The sequence below is a fragment of the Liolophura sinensis genome, chromosome 13, assembly GCF_032854445.1.
Source record: "Liolophura sinensis isolate JHLJ2023 chromosome 13, CUHK_Ljap_v2, whole genome shotgun sequence".
Lineage (NCBI taxonomy): Eukaryota > Metazoa > Mollusca > Polyplacophora > Chitonida > Chitonidae > Liolophura > Liolophura sinensis.
The window spans coordinates 9,381,666-9,404,802 of NC_088307.1; the positions used below are offsets into that span (position 1 = coordinate 9,381,666).

General features: G+C 40.7%; 1 protein-coding gene across 1 annotated transcript in view; it reads right to left on the minus strand.

The window, feature by feature from the left end:
- The window catches only part of LOC135480831 (protocadherin Fat 4-like), a 67,558-nt gene that overhangs the window by 12,113 nt on the left and 32,308 nt on the right, over positions 1 to 23,137 (minus strand). The window contains exons 13-20 of the mRNA XM_064760759.1: positions 22,952 to 23,066; positions 21,997 to 22,157; positions 20,590 to 20,738; positions 18,941 to 19,118; positions 10,615 to 10,829; positions 3,081 to 3,278; positions 1,877 to 1,994; positions 330 to 457 (exon numbers count right to left, since the gene is read on the minus strand). Coding sequence (XP_064616829.1) covers positions 330 to 457; positions 1,877 to 1,994; positions 3,081 to 3,278; positions 10,615 to 10,829; positions 18,941 to 19,118; positions 20,590 to 20,738; positions 21,997 to 22,157; positions 22,952 to 23,066 — 1,262 coding nt within the window. The remainder of the gene's footprint in view (positions 1 to 329; positions 458 to 1,876; positions 1,995 to 3,080; positions 3,279 to 10,614; positions 10,830 to 18,940; positions 19,119 to 20,589; positions 20,739 to 21,996; positions 22,158 to 22,951; positions 23,067 to 23,137) is intronic.

Here is a 23,137-nt window from a genome sequence, read left to right on the forward strand (position 1 = left end):
ACGGGTGAACAAATTTCCCTTAAAAAGCACCATGAAGAGAAAAGTGACTTATTCATAACCCTGCAGACAAAGTACATGGCTTTATACTGACTAGAACAACTGTAATTCTTTCACCATTTTGTATGTTTGCAGTTTTTCCTTTAAGTACATGTATAGTATGATAGCATTATTCTCTGTTCACTGATACTATTATACTATTTCTGATTGATCCCTAAAATTGTACTTCTTTTTCCAAGATCAAATTTAAGTACATAATAAAATCACGGTGAAAGTTGCATACTCATTCACATGTCAAATCACTGAGGAATTCGAGTAGGACAAGAACTTACCCTGACATCGCTAACATTCACGGAGTATGTGACATTGTCTCCATCTTCATCTTCAGCATGAATTCTCAGCCCCTGTATTTCACTCTTGACTTTCTGTTCACTCATGTCAATAGGAAACTCATCCAGAGCTGAAACCAAAAGTCATTCCAAATTGTTGAATGGAGGTTACTTTCAGCTTATTTATTTATTTGAATGTTTTTGTAACTCCAAACTGAAATAAATGTTTCACTGGTATGATGGTGGTCAGTCTAATGGATGGAGGGGACCGGAGAGCCCCACCAATCTCTGGCAAAGTTAACGAACTTTCCTACGTGTGACGTTATTTATTTACTATTGGCGTGAAACAAGAGGTTTTCAACATAGTTTAATGGGATGTGCAAAGAACCTAGCGGACATCGTTGATCGCTTATTGTCACCAAGGTCCCACAAGCAGTGGGCAAAGGCACCAAAATCTTTCCAATTGCTAACTTCCTCATAACAAAGCCTGAAACCAAATCTGATTAAAACTGTCAAGTAGTTCAGGGGACATGTTATAGACAAGCAACCTTCAAAATGGCTACTTTATTTGATTTGATTAGTGTTTTACGCTGTACTCAAGAATATTTCACTTATACGATGGCAGCCAGCATTATGGTGGGTGGAAGCCGGGCACAGCCCAGGGGAAACCCACGACCATCCGCTGGTTGCTGCCAGACCTTCCCATTTACGGCCGGAGAGGAAGCCAGCATGACTTGAACTCACAGCGACCGCATTGGTGAGAGGCTCCTGGGTCATTACACTGCGCTAGCGCGCTAACCGACTGAGCCACGGAAGCCTCCCAAAATGGCTACTATGTAAACAAGCGGACAAAGTCTTGAAGGTCACCACAAGGAAGCTAGTTTGAAACAAATTTAGATTAAATTCCACCCAGTATAATTTTTAAAAAAGATATCTTGCAGACAAGTTGAGGTCATGCATACCAGACAGACAGACCAGACAAAAAGACACACAGGTGTACTATCCAGTTTAGTTGTTTTCATTAAGTACATTCTGTACTTTTTAACAGATATACCGCCCACGTAAACTTTTACCTCAATATGGACAAGGGACAAAGTGATAAATTTTGTAATTAACAGTTATAGATCTTATCTGAATTACCCTCTTGTTACACGGTTAATTTTTTACGCTTGAAACTACTAAAAATGGGGCCTCAGCCGTACAAGCATGTAGTATTAATTTAATCCCCGAAATTTGTCATTAGCCATTTTCTGAAGTCCCACCCAACCACAGCTTACGCCTAAAAAGGGAGGTAATTCTGTGCAACCCTATTATCATGCAAACCGGGCATCAATCAGCAACTCCACTGAAGTTTACAACACTTTTATGTTTTCTTCTTTAACACTGATTCTAATCATAATTCTACATAAATTTATTTCTCCTAGCAAACAGAGGCTCGGGTGATTTTCCACTGAAGGAATGCTTAAGGTGTTTATAGCACGCACTGATTGAGTGGTGGAGAGACCCCAAGCAGTGGGTGCTATAAAGGAAGGAATAAAATGAAAACTCACGTGTGGTGAATTTTGGTGCATGTTTGTTGGGATCATCGTAATTAAGAACAATGTTTACTCTGAGACCTTGGTCAACTTCGAAATTGATGTCATTAGGGTTCCGCGCCATGACAAACAGCTGAAAAAGTTAAACAAAAGTCACTCAATGGATATCAAACTGACTTAACTGTGATATATTCAGACAGTTGTACAGTTTGGCTCTGACACAGAGTAAGTTTGTTGTTGAAAATGCTGACACTATAAGCCAAAGGTTTTGCTCACATTTTTGTACACCTTACTGATTTCATATTTCCAGATGTTTCCAGTCCAAAAAAGTCACATTTTCCAGTTAAAACTTAATATTCTAAGGTATACAAGCTTCAATTTTATTAGTTGAGCCTTTCTTGCGAACACAGCAAATTTCTCCACGAGAAAGTCAGCACAATACATATGTACTCAGGTTGGTTCTGTAGTCAAGTGCATATAGATCATGCCACAGTTCATGTGCCAACCTGTTTCTCATTTTCAAGGCTTTTGCAGGCCCAACCACAAAACCCCATGATTTTCCAGGTTTTGAACTCCCACACCCTCATTTACACCATCAAACTTGGCCTTCATACATGTAAGAAAGTCAACTTGGGCACATCAATAGCCATGTCCAGACAGACAGAGAAAATAAACATGATGACAGACACAGAATAAAACCTCCTTGTCGTGGCCGGGTTATTTACTTTGTTTACTTTGTAAGGACATGTACCATAGAGATTCTAGTTTCAAATCTAGATGTCTTTTTTTTTTAAAGTGAACATGAACGACGTAACAGTTGCATTCATACTGCCGGGGCAAACTAACTGAAAGTATTTTTCATTCATTTACAAAATTTTCAATGCATTGTGAAAAGTAGTTAAAAAAAGATAAAATATGTTGATCTATTTGGACCATGTCACATCAATTTATTATAATTTATTATAATTTCCCCTATTTATCTACAAACCATTTTGAAGAGCAAAGTTATTTTCTGTAAAATCAATTCATTTCAACAAATTGCAACTGGGTTTTAACCAAAACACTTGGAAATTATGGCCTCAAAATCCTACCTTAGAAAAAACGTTACTTCTGTTGAATTTAAAGTATTTCTAAGAACAATCCCCAATACATGTCAGCCTTTTATTTGAGACACACAGTAGTAAAGATTGATTTCATGTACATTACAAACATGTCTTACCCCTCCAGGCACATTTAATGTGTAATTCTCAGGCCTGACACAACCGTGACAGTCAGATGTAGCCCTTATTACTCCGCTGTTTTTATCGATCGTAAAGTTATAATTGTTTCGAAACAAAGTGTACTCGACCGTTGCATTTTCCCCTTCATCAGGGTCATCAGCAGTTGGGATAGGTATGAGTCTTCCTGATTTGTAAGTCTGGGGAAAAAAAGAGGAAAAAATTATACTCTCATAAAGTTCTTTAATATAATTAGAAAAGCAGCAATCACGAGATACGTACTCTTGGCATATAATCCTGCAAAATGGAAATGTTACATCCTTGTCAAGGGACGTCTCTATGTATGTTGTCATAACCTTGCTCCTCAAAAAGCATGTACTGCTCCTGCAGGTTGGGACAATTGCGAGGACAGCACAACTGGTTGTGTCGTTGCTTTTTGTATGTATGTAGTTTCACTTTTCAAAGTACATGATGCTTTATCTTGTTTTATATACATGTATATTGATGTATTTTTTGATCGGACTCGTGTACATATTTCCTATATATTCGCTTTCTCTGCGAAGGCCTTGGTGAAGAACAGTTTCATTTTAAAATTAACCGATCTACCTTCAATAAATAAAGATATTATTATAAAAACCTGGGTACTTATTCGCTCAGATACACAACATGAATGTTTCAATCTCATTGTTCTGGCTTCTCTGTCGTTTTGGCATGGATTGCAAAAAGAAAAAAGCTGTTAACGTGGTGTTACACGAAGTTCTTTGGCAATTCCTGGACTGAGCACTGAGCTTACTGACTACAGTAAAACCTGTATGTCACAAGCGGAAAAGTGCATACACATGTAATGTGCAGGAAAGAATACTTAAGAATACTGAGACATTCAGACGGAGAAAGTTAAACAAAGAAACAGAAACTGCTCAAACGGATATATATTTAAATAATTTCTTACATTGCCACACTCACCAAAGTGAGAATGGGGTGAAAGTACAGACACAGTGTAGATACATGTATGTATACTATCGATCAGTAAGTAAAAATCATAACAAGAGCATAAACTTGTAAAACGGGGCCTATTGTGGTGATGGTCTAGAGTTCAAGGTGAAACTATTTGTTTTCTGTTTTCTGACTATTGTTTAGTTTTTTGATGTTTTTGTTAAATGTGGGAGAAAGCCTAAAGCACAGGCCACCATTTCTCCAAACCTTGTTTGCATAAGGCCAGCATCTCACATTGTTGATAGATGCGTTTCAGTCTTTCTGACAGTCCATGAATGTAAGGGATGGAGACTGGATTTATGATCAGTTCTATGTGTGGTTGGAATGGATGATTTGGATGCCTTGTAATATGTCTATGGTTTGTAACCACAATTCTGTATGCTCACCGCAATGTCCTGCTTCTGTTGAGCTTTGTCCTCCACAGCAGTATACATGTAACTTTTCACATGCATATACCTTACCTACCAAAGGCCACTGCATGGTTAAAATCAGACACTAACTGAATTAAAAATTCTTAAGCGCGCAGTTCAACACCAATGATAATTTTGTCATTAGGCTACCTGTTAGGGGCCATACACAGCATCTCTTGTTTCCCACACCAACCTGTCTTATGGATGCACCGGCAGGTGGTGTTCAAGTACTCATCAATAGTACACTCAAAGCAGAAACAGTGTTACTCACTTTGTATGGATACAAACATACACCATTTACACTGTGTCCATCCGTAAGAAATTTGTCATTATAAGCATATCAGAACTTACAAACGTTAAATATTGACGCACATTAACAAGTATTTTATATACATTTTGTCCCAGGTTACATATCGTTAGAGGCTCTTGTCTTTCAATGGTGACTTGTCAAGCGTCCTGTAGTCGGACCTTGACACCATTTTATTGATGTCAAACATTTGATTCCCAGCTCATCATGATAATGTCACAAAAATGCAGAAGTCACTGAAGTCACAAGCTGTAACATAATAGATGATGCACTAGGATTGTTTTTTTTACATAACAATGGCTTGAGGTCCTGCTTCACACTAGAGCCACCTCACGGGAATAAAAAAAAATATGCGGTCAATGACTTTTGTGTGCAGTTCCCCACTGTGAGGACACACCCAACCTTGGACAGAGAAACTATGACGCAGTCAATGACTCTTGTGTGCAGTTTCCCATTGTGAGGATGACACACCCAATCTTGGACAGGGAAACTATTACGCGGTCAATGACTCTTGTGTGCAGTTTCCCACTGTGAGGATGACACACCCAACCTGGGACAGAGAAACTATGACGCGGTCAATGACTCTTGTGTGCAGTTTCCCATTGTGAGGATGACACACCCAATCTTGGACAGGGAAAGTATGACGTGGTCAATGACTCTTGTGTGCAGTTTCCCATTGTGAGGAAGACACATCCAACCTTGGACAGGGAAACTATGACGTGGTCAATGATTCTTGTGTGCAGTTCCCCATTGTGAGGATGACACACCCAACCTTGGACAGAGAAACTATGACGCGGTCAATGACTCTTGTGTGCAGTTCCCCATTGTGAGGATGACACACCCAACCTTGGACAAGGAAACTATGACACGGTCAATGACTCTTGTGTGCAGTCCAACCTTGGACAGGGAAACTATGACGTGGTCAATGACTCTTGTGTGCAGTTCCCCTTTGTGAGGATGACACACCCAATCTTGGACAGGGAAACTATTACGCGGTCAATGACTCTTGTGTGCAGTTTCCCATTGTGAGGATGACACACCCAACCTTGGACAGAGAAACTATGACGCAGTCAATGACTCTTGTGTGCAGTTTCCCATTGTGAGGAAGACACATCCAACCTTGGACAGGGAAACTATGACGCGGTCAATGACTCTTGTGTGCAGTTTCCCATTGTGAGGATGACACACCCAATCTTGGACAAGGAAACTATGACACGCTCAATGACTCTTGTGTGCAGTTCGCCACTGTGAGGATGACACACCCAATCTTGGATAGAGAAACTATGACGTGGTCAATGACTCTTGTGTGCAGTTCCCCATTGTGAGGATGACACACCCAATCTTGGACAAGGAAACTATGACGTGTTCAATGACTCTTGTATGCAGTTCCCCATTGTGAGGATGACACACCCAACCTTGGACAAGTAAACTATGACGTGGTCAATGACTCTTGTGTGCAGTTTCCCATTGTGAGGAAGACACATCCAACCTTGGACAGGGAAACTATGACGTGGTCAATGATTCTTGTGTGCAGTTCCCCATTGTGAGGATGACACACCCAACCTTGGACAGAGAAACTATGACGCGGTCAATGACTCTTGTGTGCAGTTCCCCATTGTGAGGATGACACACCCAATCTTGGACAAGGAAACTATGATGTGTTCAATGACTCTTGTGTGCAGTTCCCCATTGTGATGATGACACACCCAACCTTGGACAAGTAAACTATGACGTGGTCAATGACTCTTGTGTGCAGTTCCCCATTGTGAGGAAGACACACCCAATCTTGGACAAGGAAACTATAACGTGGTCAATGACTCTTGTGTGCAGTTTCCCATTGTGAGGATGACACACCCAATCTTGGACAGGGAAACTAGGACGTGGTCAATGACTCTTGTGTGCAGTTTCCCATTGTGAGGAAGACACATCCAACCTTGGACAGGGAAACTATGACGTGGTCAATGACTCTTGTGTGCAGTTCCCCATTGTGAGGATGACACACCCAACCTTGGACAGAGAAACTATGACACGGTCAATGACTCTTGTGTGCAGTTTCCCATTGTGAGGATGACACACCCAATCTTGGACAGGGAAACTATGACGCGGTCAATGACTCTTGTGTGCAGTTTCCCATTGTGAGGAAGACACATCCAACCTTGGACAGGGAAACTATGACGTGGCCAATGACTCTTGTGTGCAGTTCCCCTTTGTGAGGATGACACACCCAATCTTGGACAGGGAAACTATTACGCGGTCAATGACTCTTGTGTGCAGTTTCCCATTGTGAGGATGACACACCCAACCTTGGACAGAGAAACTATGACGCAGTCAATGACTCTTGTGTGCAGTTTCCCATTGTGAGGAAGACACATCCAACCTTGGACAGGGAAACTATGACGCGGTCAATGACTCTTGTGTGCAGTTTCCCATTGTGAGGATGACACACCCAATCTTGGACAAGGAAACTATGACACGCTCAATGACTCTTGTGTGCAGTTCGCCACTGTGAGGATGACACACCCAATCTTGGATAGAGAAACTATGACGTGGTCAATGACTCTTGTGTGCAGTTCCCCATTGTGAGGATGACACACCCAATCTTGGACAAGGAAACTATGACGTGTTCAATGACTCTTGTATGCAGTTCCCCATTGTGAGGATGACACACCCAACCTTGGACAAGTAAACTATGACGTGGTCAATGACTTGTGTGCAGTTCCCCATTGTGAGGAAGACACACCCAATATTGGACCAGGAAACTATGATGTATTCAATGACTCTTGTGTGCAGTTCCCCATTGTGAGGATGACACACCCAACCTTGGACAAGTAAACTATGACGTGGTCAATGACTCTTGTGTGCAGTTCCCCATTGTGAGGATGACACACCCAATCTTGGACAAGGAAACTATGACACGCTCAATGACTCTTGTGTGCAGTTCGCCACTGTGAGGATGACACACCCAATCTTGGAAAAGGAAACTATGACGTGGTCAATGACTCTTGTGTGCAGTTCCCCATTGTGAGGATGACACACCCAATCTTGGACAAGGAAACTATGACGTGTTCAATGACTCTTGTGTGCAGTTCCCCATTGTGAGGATGACACACCCAACCTTGGACAAGTAAACTATGACGTGGTCAATGACTCTTGTGTGCAGTTCCCCATTGTGAGGAAGACACACCCAATCTTGGACCAGGAAACTATGACGCGGTCAATGACTCTTGTGTGCAGTTCCCCATTGTGAGGATGACACACCCAACCTTGGACAAGTAAACTATGACGTGGTCAATGACTCTTGTGTGCAGTTCCCCATTGTGAGGATGACACACCCAATCTTGGACAAGTAAACTATGACGTGGTCAATGACTCTTGTGTGCAGTTCCCCATTGTGAGGAAGACACACCCAATCTTGGACCAGGAAACTATGACGCGGTCAATGACTCTTGTGTGCAGTTCCCCATTGTGAGGATAACACACCCAACCTTGGACAAGTAAACTATGACGTGGTCAATGACTCTTGTGTGCAGTTCCCCATTGTGAGGAAGACACATCCAACCTTGGACAGGGAAACTATTACACGGTCAATGACTCTTGTGTGCAGTTCCCCATTGTGAGGATGACACACCCAACCTTGGACAAGGAAACTATGACGTGGTCAATGACTCTTGTGTGCAGTTCCCCATTGTGAGGATGACACACCCAACCTTGGACAAGTAAACTATGACGTGGTCAATGACTCTTGTGTGCAGTTCCCCATTGTGAGGAAGACACACCCAATCTTGGACAAGGAAACTATGACGTGTTCAATGACTCTTGTGTGCAGTTCCCCATTGTGATGATGACACACCCAATCTTGGACAAGTAAACTATGACGTGGTCAATGACTCTTGTGTGCAGTTCCCCATTGTGAGGAAGACACACCCAATCTTGGCCAAGAAACTATAACGTGGTCAATGACTCTTGTGTGCAGTTCCCCATTGTGAGGATGACACACCCAACCTTGGACAAGGAAACTATGACGTGGTCAATGACTCTTGTGTGCTGTTCCCCATTGTGAGGATGACACACCCAACCTTGGACAAGGAAACTATGACACGGTCAATGACTCTTGTGTGCAGTTCCCCTTTGTGACGATGACACACCCAACCCTGGACAAGGAAACTATGACGCGGTCAATGACTCTTGTGTGCAGTTCCCCATTGTGAGGAAGACACATCCAACCTTGGACAGGGAAAGTATGACGTGGTCAATGACTCTTGTGTGCAGTTCCCCATTGTGAGGAAGACACATCCAATCTTGGACAGGGAAACTATTACGCGGTCAATGACTCTTGTGTGCAGTTCCCCACTGTGAGGATGACACACCCAATCTTGGACAAGGAAACTATGACGTGGTCAATGACTCTTGTGTGCAGTTCCCCATTGTGAGGATGACACACCCAATCTTGGACAAGGAAACTATGACGTGGTCAATGACTCTTGTGTGCAGTTCCCCTTTGTGAGGATGACACACCCAACCCTGGACAAGGAAACTATGACGTGGTCAATGACTCGTGTACAGTTCCCCATTGTGAGGATGACACACCCAATCTTGGACAGGGAAACTATTACGCGGTCAATGACTCTTGTGTGCAGTTCCCCATTGTGAGGATGACACACCCAATCTTGGACAAGGAAACTATGACGTGGTCAATGACTCTTGTGTGCAATTCCTCATTGTGAGGATGACACACCCAACCTTGGACAAGGAAACTATGACGTGGTCAATGACTCTTGTGTGCAGTTCGCCATTGTGAGGATGACACACCCAACCTTGGACAAGTAAACTATGACGTGGTCAATGACTCTTGTGTGCAGTTCTCCATTGTGAGGATGACACACCCAATCTTGGACAGAGAAACTATGACGTGGTCAATGACTCTTGTGTGCAGTTCCCCATTGTGAGGAAGACACACCCAACCTTGGACACAGAAACTATGACGCGGTCAATGACTCTTGTGTGCAGTTCCCCATTGTGAGGATGACACACCCAACCTTGGACAAGGAAACTATGACGTGGTCAATGACTCTTGTGTGCAGTTCCCCATTGTGAGGAAGACACACCCAACCTTGGACAGGGAAACTATGACGTGGTCAATGACTCTTGTGTGCAGTTTTCCACTGTGAGGAAGACACACCCAATCTTGGACAGGGAAGCTATTACGCAGTCAATGACTCTTGTGTGCAGTTCCCCATTGTGAGGAAGACACACCCAACCTTGGACAAGGAAACTTATGACGCGGCCAATGACTCTTGTGTGCAGTTCCCCATTGTGAGGAAGACACACCCAAACGTGGAGAAGGAAACTTATGACGCGGTCAATGACTCTTTTGTGCAGTTCCTTGTTGTGAGGACACACCCAACCTTGGACAGGGAAACCATGACGTGGTCAATGACTCTTGTGTGCAGTTTCCCATTGTGAGGAAGACATACCCAACCTTGGACAGGGAAACTATGACACGGTCAATGACTCTTGTGTGTAGTCATGTGTGCAGTCTAATGTTGGTTGAAAACTATTTATAGTGTATTATCTGTATGTCGCATGTGGGAAGTTTGTCAGTGCATGCTGGTGTCCTCCAACATAACACTGACTGCCAATAAATCAATAAATAAATAAAACTTCACACCAGCTTACTTAATTAAACAATGTCCCTTAACTTGATCCCTACCTGATTTAGTGTGACACTGCATTACTTTTTGTTGAATAAATAAATAAATAAATAAACAAATAAAACTTAAAAGGAGCTTATTTTATTAAACACCATCCCTTACACTTGATCCTCACCTGACTTAGTGTGACACTGTATTGACCCTGGGGGAAGCTTGGGGCGTTGTCGTTGATGTCAAGTAGAGTAACGTTTACAATCGTGAAGTTTTGCTTCGCTGGGACACCATCATCAGTGGCTATGACTTTCAAAATGAAGTGCTGTACTGGTAAGGCCTCTCTATCAAGCTTTTTGGATACTGTGATGTTACCCAAAGAAGAAATTTGGAAATAATCTGAAAAAGAGCAAAAAAATTATTGGAAATGACCTTAAATTTCATACCTCAAAACCTGATAGTGTTGTAAGGTGCCAAAAGGGAGGGCGGGGGAGCGGGAGGGCTTCCCCTTGAAGAGTTCCACGTGGTAGACCAATAATTTTTCTTTCCGCAGGCATTCATCACCCATTGTTATCGGCTTACAAAACGCATTAATCATTGATTAGTTGTAGGCAAAAACACCATAATTAACATTCACCCAAGACTCCATTCATGTTGTAATCTTTTAGCCATCAGAAATACTTCAACATGACCCTGGCTATCTCACAGACTATAGAGTGTCCAGGCTCTGGGCAGCCCGCGAACCCTCAGGTATCGTGACGGGACACTGAGAATCACTGCTTCCAAAGTTAATAGGACGTTAATGGAAAATACCTCTAAAAACTGAAGTAGGCATCACTAAATAGACCACTTAAAACTATGCATAAATGTACTTTTTTTTTTTTTTTTTAGATTTTTGCGCGGGGTGTGAATGGCTTTCAAACATTTGAATTCTAAGGTAGGGTTTATAGACAATACTATTAGGTGGGCTTTATGGACCATACTATCAGATGGGCTTTATGGATCATACTATCAGGTGGGCTTTATGGACCATACTATCAGATGGGCTTTACGGATCATACTATCAGATGAGCTTTATGGACCATACTATCAGATGGTCTTTATGGATCATACTATCAGGTTGGCCTTATGGACCATACTATCAGGTGGGCTTTATGGATCATACTATCAGATGGTCTTTATGGACCATACTATCAGATGGGCTTTATGGATCATACTATCAGATCGGCTTTATGGATCATACTATCAGATTGGCTTTATGGATCATACTATCAGATGGTCTTTATAGATCATACTATCAGATGGGCTTTATGGATCATACTATCAGATGGTCTTTATGGACCATACTATCAGGTGGGCTTTATGAACCATACTATCAGATGGGCTTTATGGATCATACTATCAGATGGTCTTTATGGATCATACTATCAGATGGTCTTTATGGACCATACTATCAGATGGGCTTTATGGATCATACTATCAGATGGGTTTTATATACCATACTATCAGGTGGGTTCTATGGACCATACTATCAGATGGGCTTTATGGATCATACTATCAGGTGGGCTTTATGGACCATACTATCAGATGGGCTTTAGGGACCATACTATCAGCTGGGCTTTATGAATCATACTATCAGATGGGCTTTACGGATCATACTATCAGATGGGCTTTATGGATCATACTATCAGATGGTCTTTATGGACCATACTATCAGGTGGGCTTTATGGACCATACTATCAGATGGGCTTTATGGATCATACTATCAGGTGGGCTTTATGGACCATACTATCAGATGGTCTTTATGGATCATACTATCAGATCGGCCTTATGGACCATACTATCAGGTGGTCTTTATGGATCATACTATCAGGTGGGCTTTATGGACCATACTATCAGGTGGGCTTTATGGATCATACTATCAGATGGACTTTTTGGACCATACTATCAGATGGTCTTTACGGACTATATTATCAGGTGGGCTTTATGGATCATACTATCAGATGGGCTTTACGGATCATACTATCAGATGGGCTTTATGGACCATACTATCAGGTGGTCTTTATGGATCATACTATCAAATGGGCTTTATGGATCATACTATCAGATGGGCTTTATGGATCATACTATCAGATGGGCTTTACGGATCATACTATCAGGCGAGCTTCACGGATCATACTATCAGATGGTCTTTATGGACCATACTATCAGATGGGCTTTATGGATCATACTATCAGATGGGCTTTATGGACCATACTATCAGATGGTCTTTATGGACCATACTATCAGATGGGCTTTATGGATCATACTATCAGATGGGCTTTTTGGACCATACTATCAGATGGGCTTTATGGATCATACTATCAGGTGGGCTTTATGGACCATACTATCAGATGGTCTTTATGGATCATATTATCAGATGGGCTTTATGGATCATACAATCAAATGGTTTTTATGGACCATACTATCAGATGGGCTTTATGGACCATACTATCAGATGGGCTTTATGGATCATACTATCAGATGGGCTTTATGGATCATACTATCAGATGGGCTTTATGGATCATAGTATCAGATGGGCTTTATGGACCATACTATCAGATGGGCTTTATGGATCATACTATCAGGTGGGCTTTATGGACCATACTATCAGATGGGCTTTATGGACCACACTATCAGATGGGCTTTATGGATCATACTATCAGATGGGTTTTATGGATCATACTATCAGATGGGCTTTATGAACCATACTATCAGATGGGCTTTATGGACCATACTATCAGATGGGCTTCATGATGATGCTATAAGATGGGCTTTATGGACCATACTATCAGATGGATTTTATAGATCATACTATCAGATGGGCTTTATGGATAATACTATCAGATCGCCTTTATAGACCATACTATCAGATGGATTTTATAGATCATACTATCAGATCGGCTTTATGGACCATACTATCAGATGGGCTTCATGGCTCATACTATCTGGTGGGCTTTATGGACCATACTATCAGATGGGTTTTATGGACCATACTGTCAGATGGGCTTTATGGATCATACTATCAGATGGGCTTTATGGATCATACTATCAGGTGGGCTTTATGGACCACATTATCAGATGGTCTTTATGATCATACTATCAGATGGGCTTTATGGACCATACTATCAGATGGGCTTTATGGATCATACTATCAGATGGGTTTTATATACCATACTATCAGGTGGGTTCTATGGACCATACTATCAGGTGGGCTTTATGGATCATACTATCAGATGGGCTTTATGGACCATACTATCAGATGGGCTTTATGGATCATACTATAAGATGGGTTTTATATACCATAGTATCAGGTGGGTTCTATGGACCATACTATCAGATGGGCTTCATGGATCATACTATCAGGTGGGCTTTATGGACCATACTATCAGATGGGCTTTATGGACCATACTATCAGATGGGCTTTATGGATCATACTATCAGATGGGCTTTACGGATCATACTATCAGATGGGCTTTATGGATCATACTATCAGATGGGCTTTATGGATCATACTATCAGTTTGGCTTTTTGGACCATACTATCAGATGGGCTTTATGGATCATACTATCAGATGAGCTTTATGGATCATACTATCAGATGGGCTTTATGGATCATACTACCAGATGGTCTTTATGGATCATACTATCAGGTGGGCTTTATGGATCAAACTATCAGATGGGCTTTATGGATCATACTATCAGATGGGCTTTATGGACCATACTATCAGGTGGGCTTTATTGACCATACTATCAGATGGGCTTTATGGACCACAGTATCAGATGGGCTTTATGGATCATACTATCAGATGGGCTTTATGGATCATACTATCAGATGGGCTTTATGGACCATACTATCAGATGGACTTCATGAATCATACTATCAGGTGGGCTTTATGGACCATACTATCAGATGGGCTTTAGGGACCATACTATCAGCTGGGCTTTATGGATCATACTATCAGATGGGCTTTACGGATCATACTATCAGGTGGGCTTTATGGATCATACTATCAGATGGGCTTTATGGATCATACTATCAGTTTGGCTTTTTGGACCATACTATCAGGTGGGCTTTATGGATCATACTATCAGATGAGCTTTATGGATCATACTATCAGATGGGCTTTATGGATCATACTATCAGATGGTCTTTATGGATCATACTATCAGGTGGGCTTTATGGATCAAACTATCAGATGGGCTTTATGGATCATACTATCAGATGGGCTTTATGGACCATACTATCAGATGGGCTTTATTGACCATACTATCAGATGGGTTTTATGGACCACAGTATCAGATGGGCTTTATGGACCATACTATCAGATGGGCTTTATGGATCATACTATCAGATGGTCTTTATGGATCATACTATCTGGTGGGCTTTATGGATCATACTATCTGGTGGGCTTTATGGATCATACTATCAGATGAGCTTTATGGATCATACTATCAGATGGGCTTTATGGATCATACTATCAGATGGTCTTTATGGATCATACTATCAGGTGGGCTTTATGGATCAAACTATCAGATGGGCTTTATGGATCATACTATCAGATGGGCTTTATGGACCATACTATCAGATGGGCTTTATTGACCATACTATCAGATGGGTTTTATGGACCACAGTATCAGATGGGCTTTATGGACCATACTATCAGATGGGCTTTATGGATCATACTATCAGATGGTCTTTATGGATCATACTATCTGGTGGGCTTTATGGATCATACTATCTGGTGGGCTTTATGGACCATGCTATCAGGTGGGCTTTATGAACCATACTATCAGATGGGCTTTATGGATCATACTATCAGATGGACTTTTTGGACCATACTATCAGATGGTCTTTACGGACCATACTATCAGGTGGGCTTTATGGATCATACTATCACATGGGCTTTATGGACCATACTATCAGATGGGCTTTACGGACCATACTATCAGGTGAGCTTTATGGATCATACTATCAGATGGGCTTTATGGACCATACTATCAGGTGGTCTTTATGGATCATACTATCAAATGAGCTTTACGGATCATACTATCAGATGGGCTTTATGGATCATACTATCAGATGGGCTTTACGGATCATACTATCAGGCGAGCTTCATGGATCATACTATCAGATGGTCTTTATGGACCATACTATCAGATGGGCTTTATGGATCATACTATCAGGTGGGCTTTATGGACCACAGTATCAGATGGGCTTTATGGATCATACTATCATATGATCTTTATAGATCATACTATCAGATCGGCCTTATGGACCATGCTATCAGATGGTCTTTGTGGACCATAGTATCAGGTGGGCTTTTTGGACCATACTATCAGGTGGGCTTTATGGATCATACTATCAGATGGTCTTTATGGACCATACTATCAGATGGGCTTTATGGATCATACTGTCAGATGGGCTTTATGGACCATACTATCAGATGGTCTTTATGGACCATACTATCAGATGGGCTTTACGGATCATACTATCAGATGGGCTTTATGGATCATACTATCAGATGGTCTTTATGGACCATACTATCAGATGGGCTTTATGGATCATAATATCAGGTGGGCTTTATGCACCATACTATCAGATGGGCTTTACGGATCATACAATCAGATGAGCTTTATGGACCATACTATCAGATGATCTTTATGGATCATACTATCATATGGGCTTTATGGACCATACTCTCAGATGGGCTTTATGGACCATACTATCAGATGGGCTTTCTGGACCATACTATCTGGTGGGCTTTATGGACCACAGTATCATATGGGCTTTATGGATCATACTATCAGATGGGCTTTATGAACCATACTATCACATGGGCTTGATGGATCATACTATCAGAGGGCTTTTTGGACAATACTATCAGGTGGGCTTTATGGACCATACTATCAGATGGTCTTTATGGATCATATTATCAGATGGGCTTTATGGATCATACTATCAAATGGTTTTTATGGACCATACTATCAGATGGACTTTATGGACCATACTATCAGATGGGCTTTATGGATCATACTATCAGATGGGCTTCATGGATCATACTATTAGATGGGCTTTATGGATCATACTATCAGATGGGCTTTATGGACCATACTATCAGATGGGCTTTATGGACCACACTATCAGATGGGCTTTATGGATCATACTATCAGATGGGCTTTATGGACCATACTATCATATGGGCTTGATGGATCATACTATCAGATGGGCTTTATGGATCATACTATCAGATGGGCTTTATGGATCATAGTATCAGATGGGCTTTATGGACCATAGTATCAGATGGGCTTTATGGACCATACTATCAGATGGGCTTCATGATGATGCTATAAGATGGGCTTTATGGACCATACTATCAGATTGCCTTTATAGACCATACTATCAGATGGATTTTATAGATCATACTATCAGATCGGCTTTATGGACCATACTATCAGATGGGCTTCATGGCTCAAACTATCTGGTGGGCTTTATGGACCATACTATCAGATGGGTTTTATGGACCATACTGTCAGATGGGCTTTATGGATCATACTATCAGATGGGCTTTATGGATCATACTATCAGATGGGTTTTATGGACCATACTATCAGATGGGCGTTATGGAACATACTATCAGATGGGTTTTATATACCATACTATCAGATGGGCTTTATGGACCATACTATCAGATGGGCTTTATAGATCATACTATCAGATCGGCCTTATGGACTATACTATCAGGTGGGCTTTATGGATTATACTATCAGGTGGGCTTTATGGATCATACTATCAGATGGGCTTTATGGATCATACTATCAGATGGGCTTTTACGGATCATACTATCAGACAAGCTTTATGGATCATACTATCAGATGGGCTTTAGGGACCACACTATCAGATGGGCTTTATGGATCATACTATCAGATCGCCTTTATGGACCATACTATCAGAGGGCTTTATTGACCATACTATCGGAGGGCTTTATTGACCACAGTATCAGATGGGCTTTATGGACCATACTATCAGGTGGGCTTTATGGGCCATACTATCAGCTGGGCTTTTTGGACCATACTATCAGATGGGCTTTATGGACCATACTATCAGACGGGCTTTATGGATCATACTATCAGATCACCTTTATGGACCATACTATCAGATGGGCTTTATGGACCATAATGTCAGATCGCCTTTAAGGACCATACTATCAGATGGGCTTTATGGACCATACTATCAGATGGGCTTTATGGACCATACTATCAGATGGGCTTTATGGATCATACTATCAGGTGGGCTTTATGGATCATACTATCAGATGGGCTTGATGGACCACAGTATCAGATGGGCTTTATGGATCATACTATTAGAGTTTCGGAACTCAGACGTCACAGGAAGTTTTTCCAAGTCCGATCACGACACTGAATGTTGGAATAACTTTTTAACCCATGAGTAAAAAAAATACTGATAGAAGATTTCCAAAAATTCCTTCCATCTGTTGAACATCAGGAAAGAAGATGATATGATGTCAAAGGTCCTAGATACCACTCAGAAAGCCCACCATAGTATTCAAACAATTGAATGCCTTTCAAGACTCTTTAAAAAATTTGAAAATATAAATGAAGCTATTTTTACGCATAGTTTTCAGCATTATGTATGATGAAACTTTCTTCATGTTTTAGCGTTCTTTTACTTTAGTCTGTCTAGGAGGACAAATGTTCACTGCACTGAGCCAGCAGGCTTCAGGGTCAAAAAAGCAATCTTATATGCAAGGCAAAATTTCAATGATTTAAACTTGGTATGTCCCTTTCCATGATTTTAGCTGAAATTTGTTTTATAATAAACTCCTCAGAATTTACGACGTCAAAAAATATTTTCACCCTGTTACACAAAAAAAAAACAACTATTTCAAAACGATTTGAAATTTTGACTTAAGTCTAAGATGGATTCATGATCACGGTGTCAAAGGTCACCTGAAATGTGTCCCCTCCTATCTGACAGGAACACACTCCATTGCCAACAAGGCAAGGGCAAGGTGTATTTGTTCAGCTAACCTTTTCCATCCTGTATCAGAATTTCCCAACCATTCCATCTGCTGTTTGCTTATTATATTACCCAACGTTCAAAACTACCTGAGCTGAATCACACTAGATTCTTAGTTCCAGTCACTGTTCACAAGCCCTTATATCACCCATACTGGAACTCATTATTTTGTTTTTTGCTAGAAAAACATGACATTGTCATAAAATGATAGCCGAAAATATTAATAATGAAAAATGTTCTGCCACCTGCAGGAATTTCCCAAAATATTCCAATGGGAAACAGGGAATCCCGTGTGATTGGCCTTCTCCATATCAGCAGTATTATTATTTTTATGCACATAGTGGAGATTTCTTTTGTGTTGTTTTCCGCCATTCCTCTGCCACAATTAAAGCTGCCTGCATTTAATTACACCCGGTCATTTCTCCATTTACCTGAATACAGATTCGGCTCTATGGAATATTTGGAGATTCGTCCAAATTCATCTTTGTCAGTCGCCTCCAGACTGATCACAATAATGTCCCCTCCATACTGTTCCTCCACCACGGTCGCATCGTAATACATGGAATCAAACGCAGGTGCGTACACGTTGTACCTTATATCAGCTATCACCTGTTGGGAAAGAAACAGAAAAAGAATTATGGTATCTGACTTCTTATTTTTATTTTTAAAAATAACACAGTAAAAGTTAAAAAAAAATAACTACATGTATCTTCTTTATGACCTTATGATTCTGTCCTATTTTTAGCTAAAAACCAGCTAACATACATAAAAATATCTTATTTCAGCAGTGAACTAGCAGAAAAATATCTTACTTCAGCTGTAAACTAGCAAAAAAACATCTTACTTCAGCTGTAAACTAGCAAAAAATATCTTATTTCCGTAGTAAACCAGTAAAAAATATATTATTTCAGTTGTGAACCAGCAAAAAAACATCTTATTTCAGCTGTGAACCAGCAGAAAAAATATCTTACTTCAGCTGTGAACTAGCAGAAAAAATATCTTATTTCTTGTGTGAACTGCAGAAAAAAATCTTAATTCAGCTGTGAATAGCAGTAAACAAAAAACTATCTTATTTCAGTTATGACCTGATCTGATTTTGCTATAACATGTGGCTATGAATTACCTACCACAAAAAATACCCCAATATCTCACTTTCAGCTATGATCTAACGAAAAAAAAGAACAAGACTATCGTGTTTCAGAAATGATGTATAGCATGAAAAAAAAGCGATGACCCAAAGGGAAAAAAAGCTTCTTTCAGTGACAACCCAGCTGCTCTGAGTGTGACATTAGCTATACGCTAGCACTGTGTTTTGTACACATTCTAAATGAGACCCATTACAGTAAAGGTTTTTTCACGGCTATTCCATGCTCAAAATTCGCTTTTTCAAGGTTTCCATGTCCAAAATTCACTTTTTCAAGGCTAACTGGAATAAACAGTCCGCACTTCAGGTTCAGGGCAATGTAAAAGGACCTTATTTACACGCACATGAAGTTAAACTGTCTTTCACAAGACATTGTACTACACACATTTCTTAAATAGAAAAGACATATTTCTTAAACACAATATCAGCACACAAGTAGCCAACAATAGTGCCAGTTGTTGGTTTCTATAGTTTCAATCTGAAGGCTTTTCCAGACTGAACTACAACCCCCCACCCCAAATTTTCCAGGCATTTCCAGGCCTGGAGGTTATTTTCAAATTCCAGGGTTTTCAAGGTTTCAAGGTTAAGTATTTATGGTTGATGTTACATGTTACGATTATGACCTTAAACTATTACAGCTTCATCAATGCTGATCTTATTTTACTAGTAGCTATTAACACAAAAAACTCAGACATGTCAACATGCTGGTATTTGAAAGCCTCCACCCCCACCCCCCCTTTACCCCTCACCTCCAGATTTGTAATTTGTTTGTGCACTGTTGTAGCTGTTGTCATTCCAATTCAAGCCTTCTAACATGAAGTATACCACAGATTTGGGGGGAGGGACAAGATTGTGTCATGCTATATATCTTATTTTGCGCTATATACAGACATCGTATGGTAAGGCTACATGTACACTGTAATCAAAACTACTTACTGTGGCTGTGGCTGAATTTGAGCGCCCTCCATCATGTCCGTCGTCCGTTGCCACAATGTAAAAAACCTCAGAACTTCTATCCTCCTGTATCCTGCGCTTTAACGTGATATTGCCAGTTACAGAGTTGACCTCAAAATCGTAACCAGAGTCTGAAATTTGAAGTTGGATATAATATTAGTTACATAGTGACTCAGTGATACGATACATACATAGGATATGGTTTCTATAGTCCTCATATCGGGCGAAGCGTCAGCCGATGGTGAGAGCAAACTTGGCAGAGCCAGGGGGAAACCACAACCTTCCCACATACAAATGTACAACCAGAGAGCAAGCCAGCAAGAGCTGGACTTGAACTCATAGCTATCACATTGGTGAGAGGTTTCTGGTACTTTTTGAACAACCAAGGTAACTAGCAAAGATCAAGGTCATATCCAAAGTCTAAAATTTGAAGGCAAATGAAAAAATACCATGCATTGCACTCAGCACTCCACGGCTTTTAAAGTTCAAAAGTATACAAGGAAATGGACAAAGGAATGGGAAAAATACAACAAATTAAGGTCAATGAACTCCATAGGTTCTTCCTCAAGACAAAGTGTAAGTGTGACATACATGTAGCTTGGTTAAAGTTCACCTGATAGGTCATGGAACTTTGAAATAAAGAAGTGTTTATGCATCTACATGCCAAGGTTTACATGTCATGTGTGTTTAGCAAACTCTGGTTACAAATTTGAAGTGATATGTGAACAAACTTTCACAAAAGTTAACTTTAATGATCTTGAAAAAATAAGTCAAGATCGCTGAAAATCAATGGGTTCTTTGTGATGACAAAGTGTAAGTTTGGTGAGTTTGGGGTGAACTCTTCAAGAGAGGTACATGTAGTTTTAACAAGCCTTTCATAAAATTTTACCTTTAAACGCCCCAATCATCTTGACAAAATAGATTCATGTCCCTGAAAATCAATCCTGTAAGACGGATCGGAAGCTAGAGACCACGTGATCTCCTTAGTAACAAACAGCGTGGGTGAAGAAAACCGTCCTCTTAACATTATTGCATAGGAAAATGCCTATTTTTGAATCACTGTCAGCGATCTTGTATTCGTCAGATTTGTATAATTTTCAGCTTTCCAGATAGTCTGAGTATTTCTGCAGAGCTTTGGTGATGCTATTTTGTAATACCTTACTGGTCGATATCAAAGTGGCAAAAAGTGACCTTTTCCTCAATGCTTTAACCTTGGGCAGCCATTTTGTTTTTGACATGAAAGGGTGGTCACGTGACCCCCAACTTCCAACTAATCTTACAGAACAGGACTCTTCCTTGTGAATTAAAGTGTAAGTGTGGTGTAAGTTTTAGGATGAGTTTGAGGTAAACCGTTCAAGAGATATATGGTGTGGCCTTTTTGATACTCACTTGATTGTAGCTTGTACCTAACACGATTGTACTCTGCGTCGGCATCAGTGGCATGAACGCTAAACACAGACTGCCCCTCAGTGACGTTGTCGAATAGTTGAAAGCGGTAAGTGTCGCTCTCAAACTTAGGCGCGTTGTCGTTCTCGTCCTGCACTTCAATCCTGAAAAATAACAGAAACCTCAGTCCTGCATATTCCTTGTCACAATTTTTGCTAGCACACCTCTATCATTGAAGATAATTCCTGAATACAGCATTAAAAAACAAGTACGGTAATTAAGTAAATAAGTACATGAATAATTTTCAGAAATTGACTTCATTCCATTGAGAAATAAAGAAAGTTCTTGTGAAAAAAAATCACATCACTTTATTAATGAGATTGACAAGGTCACCTTAACTTTTATAATAACTACTTAAATACTTTCTATGGTGCAGAAAAAATTCCAAAAAAAAAAGGTAGTTGAAAACAATTTTATGGAGAGTTTTGCCTGGTGCTTTCCCTCGTAATACAGTATATGTGAAATGCGTCACATGCTGGCAAGTTTGTCAGTAACTGCTGCAGGTTACTGGTTTTTCATAAGCATCCTGGTTTTCCTCTGTTCATAAAAACAGTGAAAATGTTTGGTTTATTTCTTTATTTGATTGGTGTTTTTACGCCGTACTCAAGAATATTTCACTTACACGACGGCGGCCAGCATTATGGTGGGAGAAAACCATGCAGAGCTTAGGGGAAAACCCAGGAACATCCGCAGGTTGCTGACAGATCATCCCACTTACGGCCAGAGAGGAAGCCAGCATGAGCTGGACTTGCACTCACAGTGACCGCATGGGTGAGGGGCTCCTGGGTCATAACGCTGCGATAACACGCTAATCATCTGAGACTTGGAGGCCCCAAAAAATGTTTGAGTACAGCATTAAACACTTATCAAAATTCATGATTCCTGGTAAACAGATCACCTGACTTCAGTGGTACCGATGTTTCCTGCTGGATCCGATGCGCGTACAGTTATATTGAAGCCTTCCACCTTCTCCCTGTCAATGCTGGACTTCGTAAAAAGTCGGCCTGTATCTTCTGTATAAAACAAAATGAGACCAGGATCTCAAAACACAAAATCCTGCACGATGCCTATCAGCCAATACCTT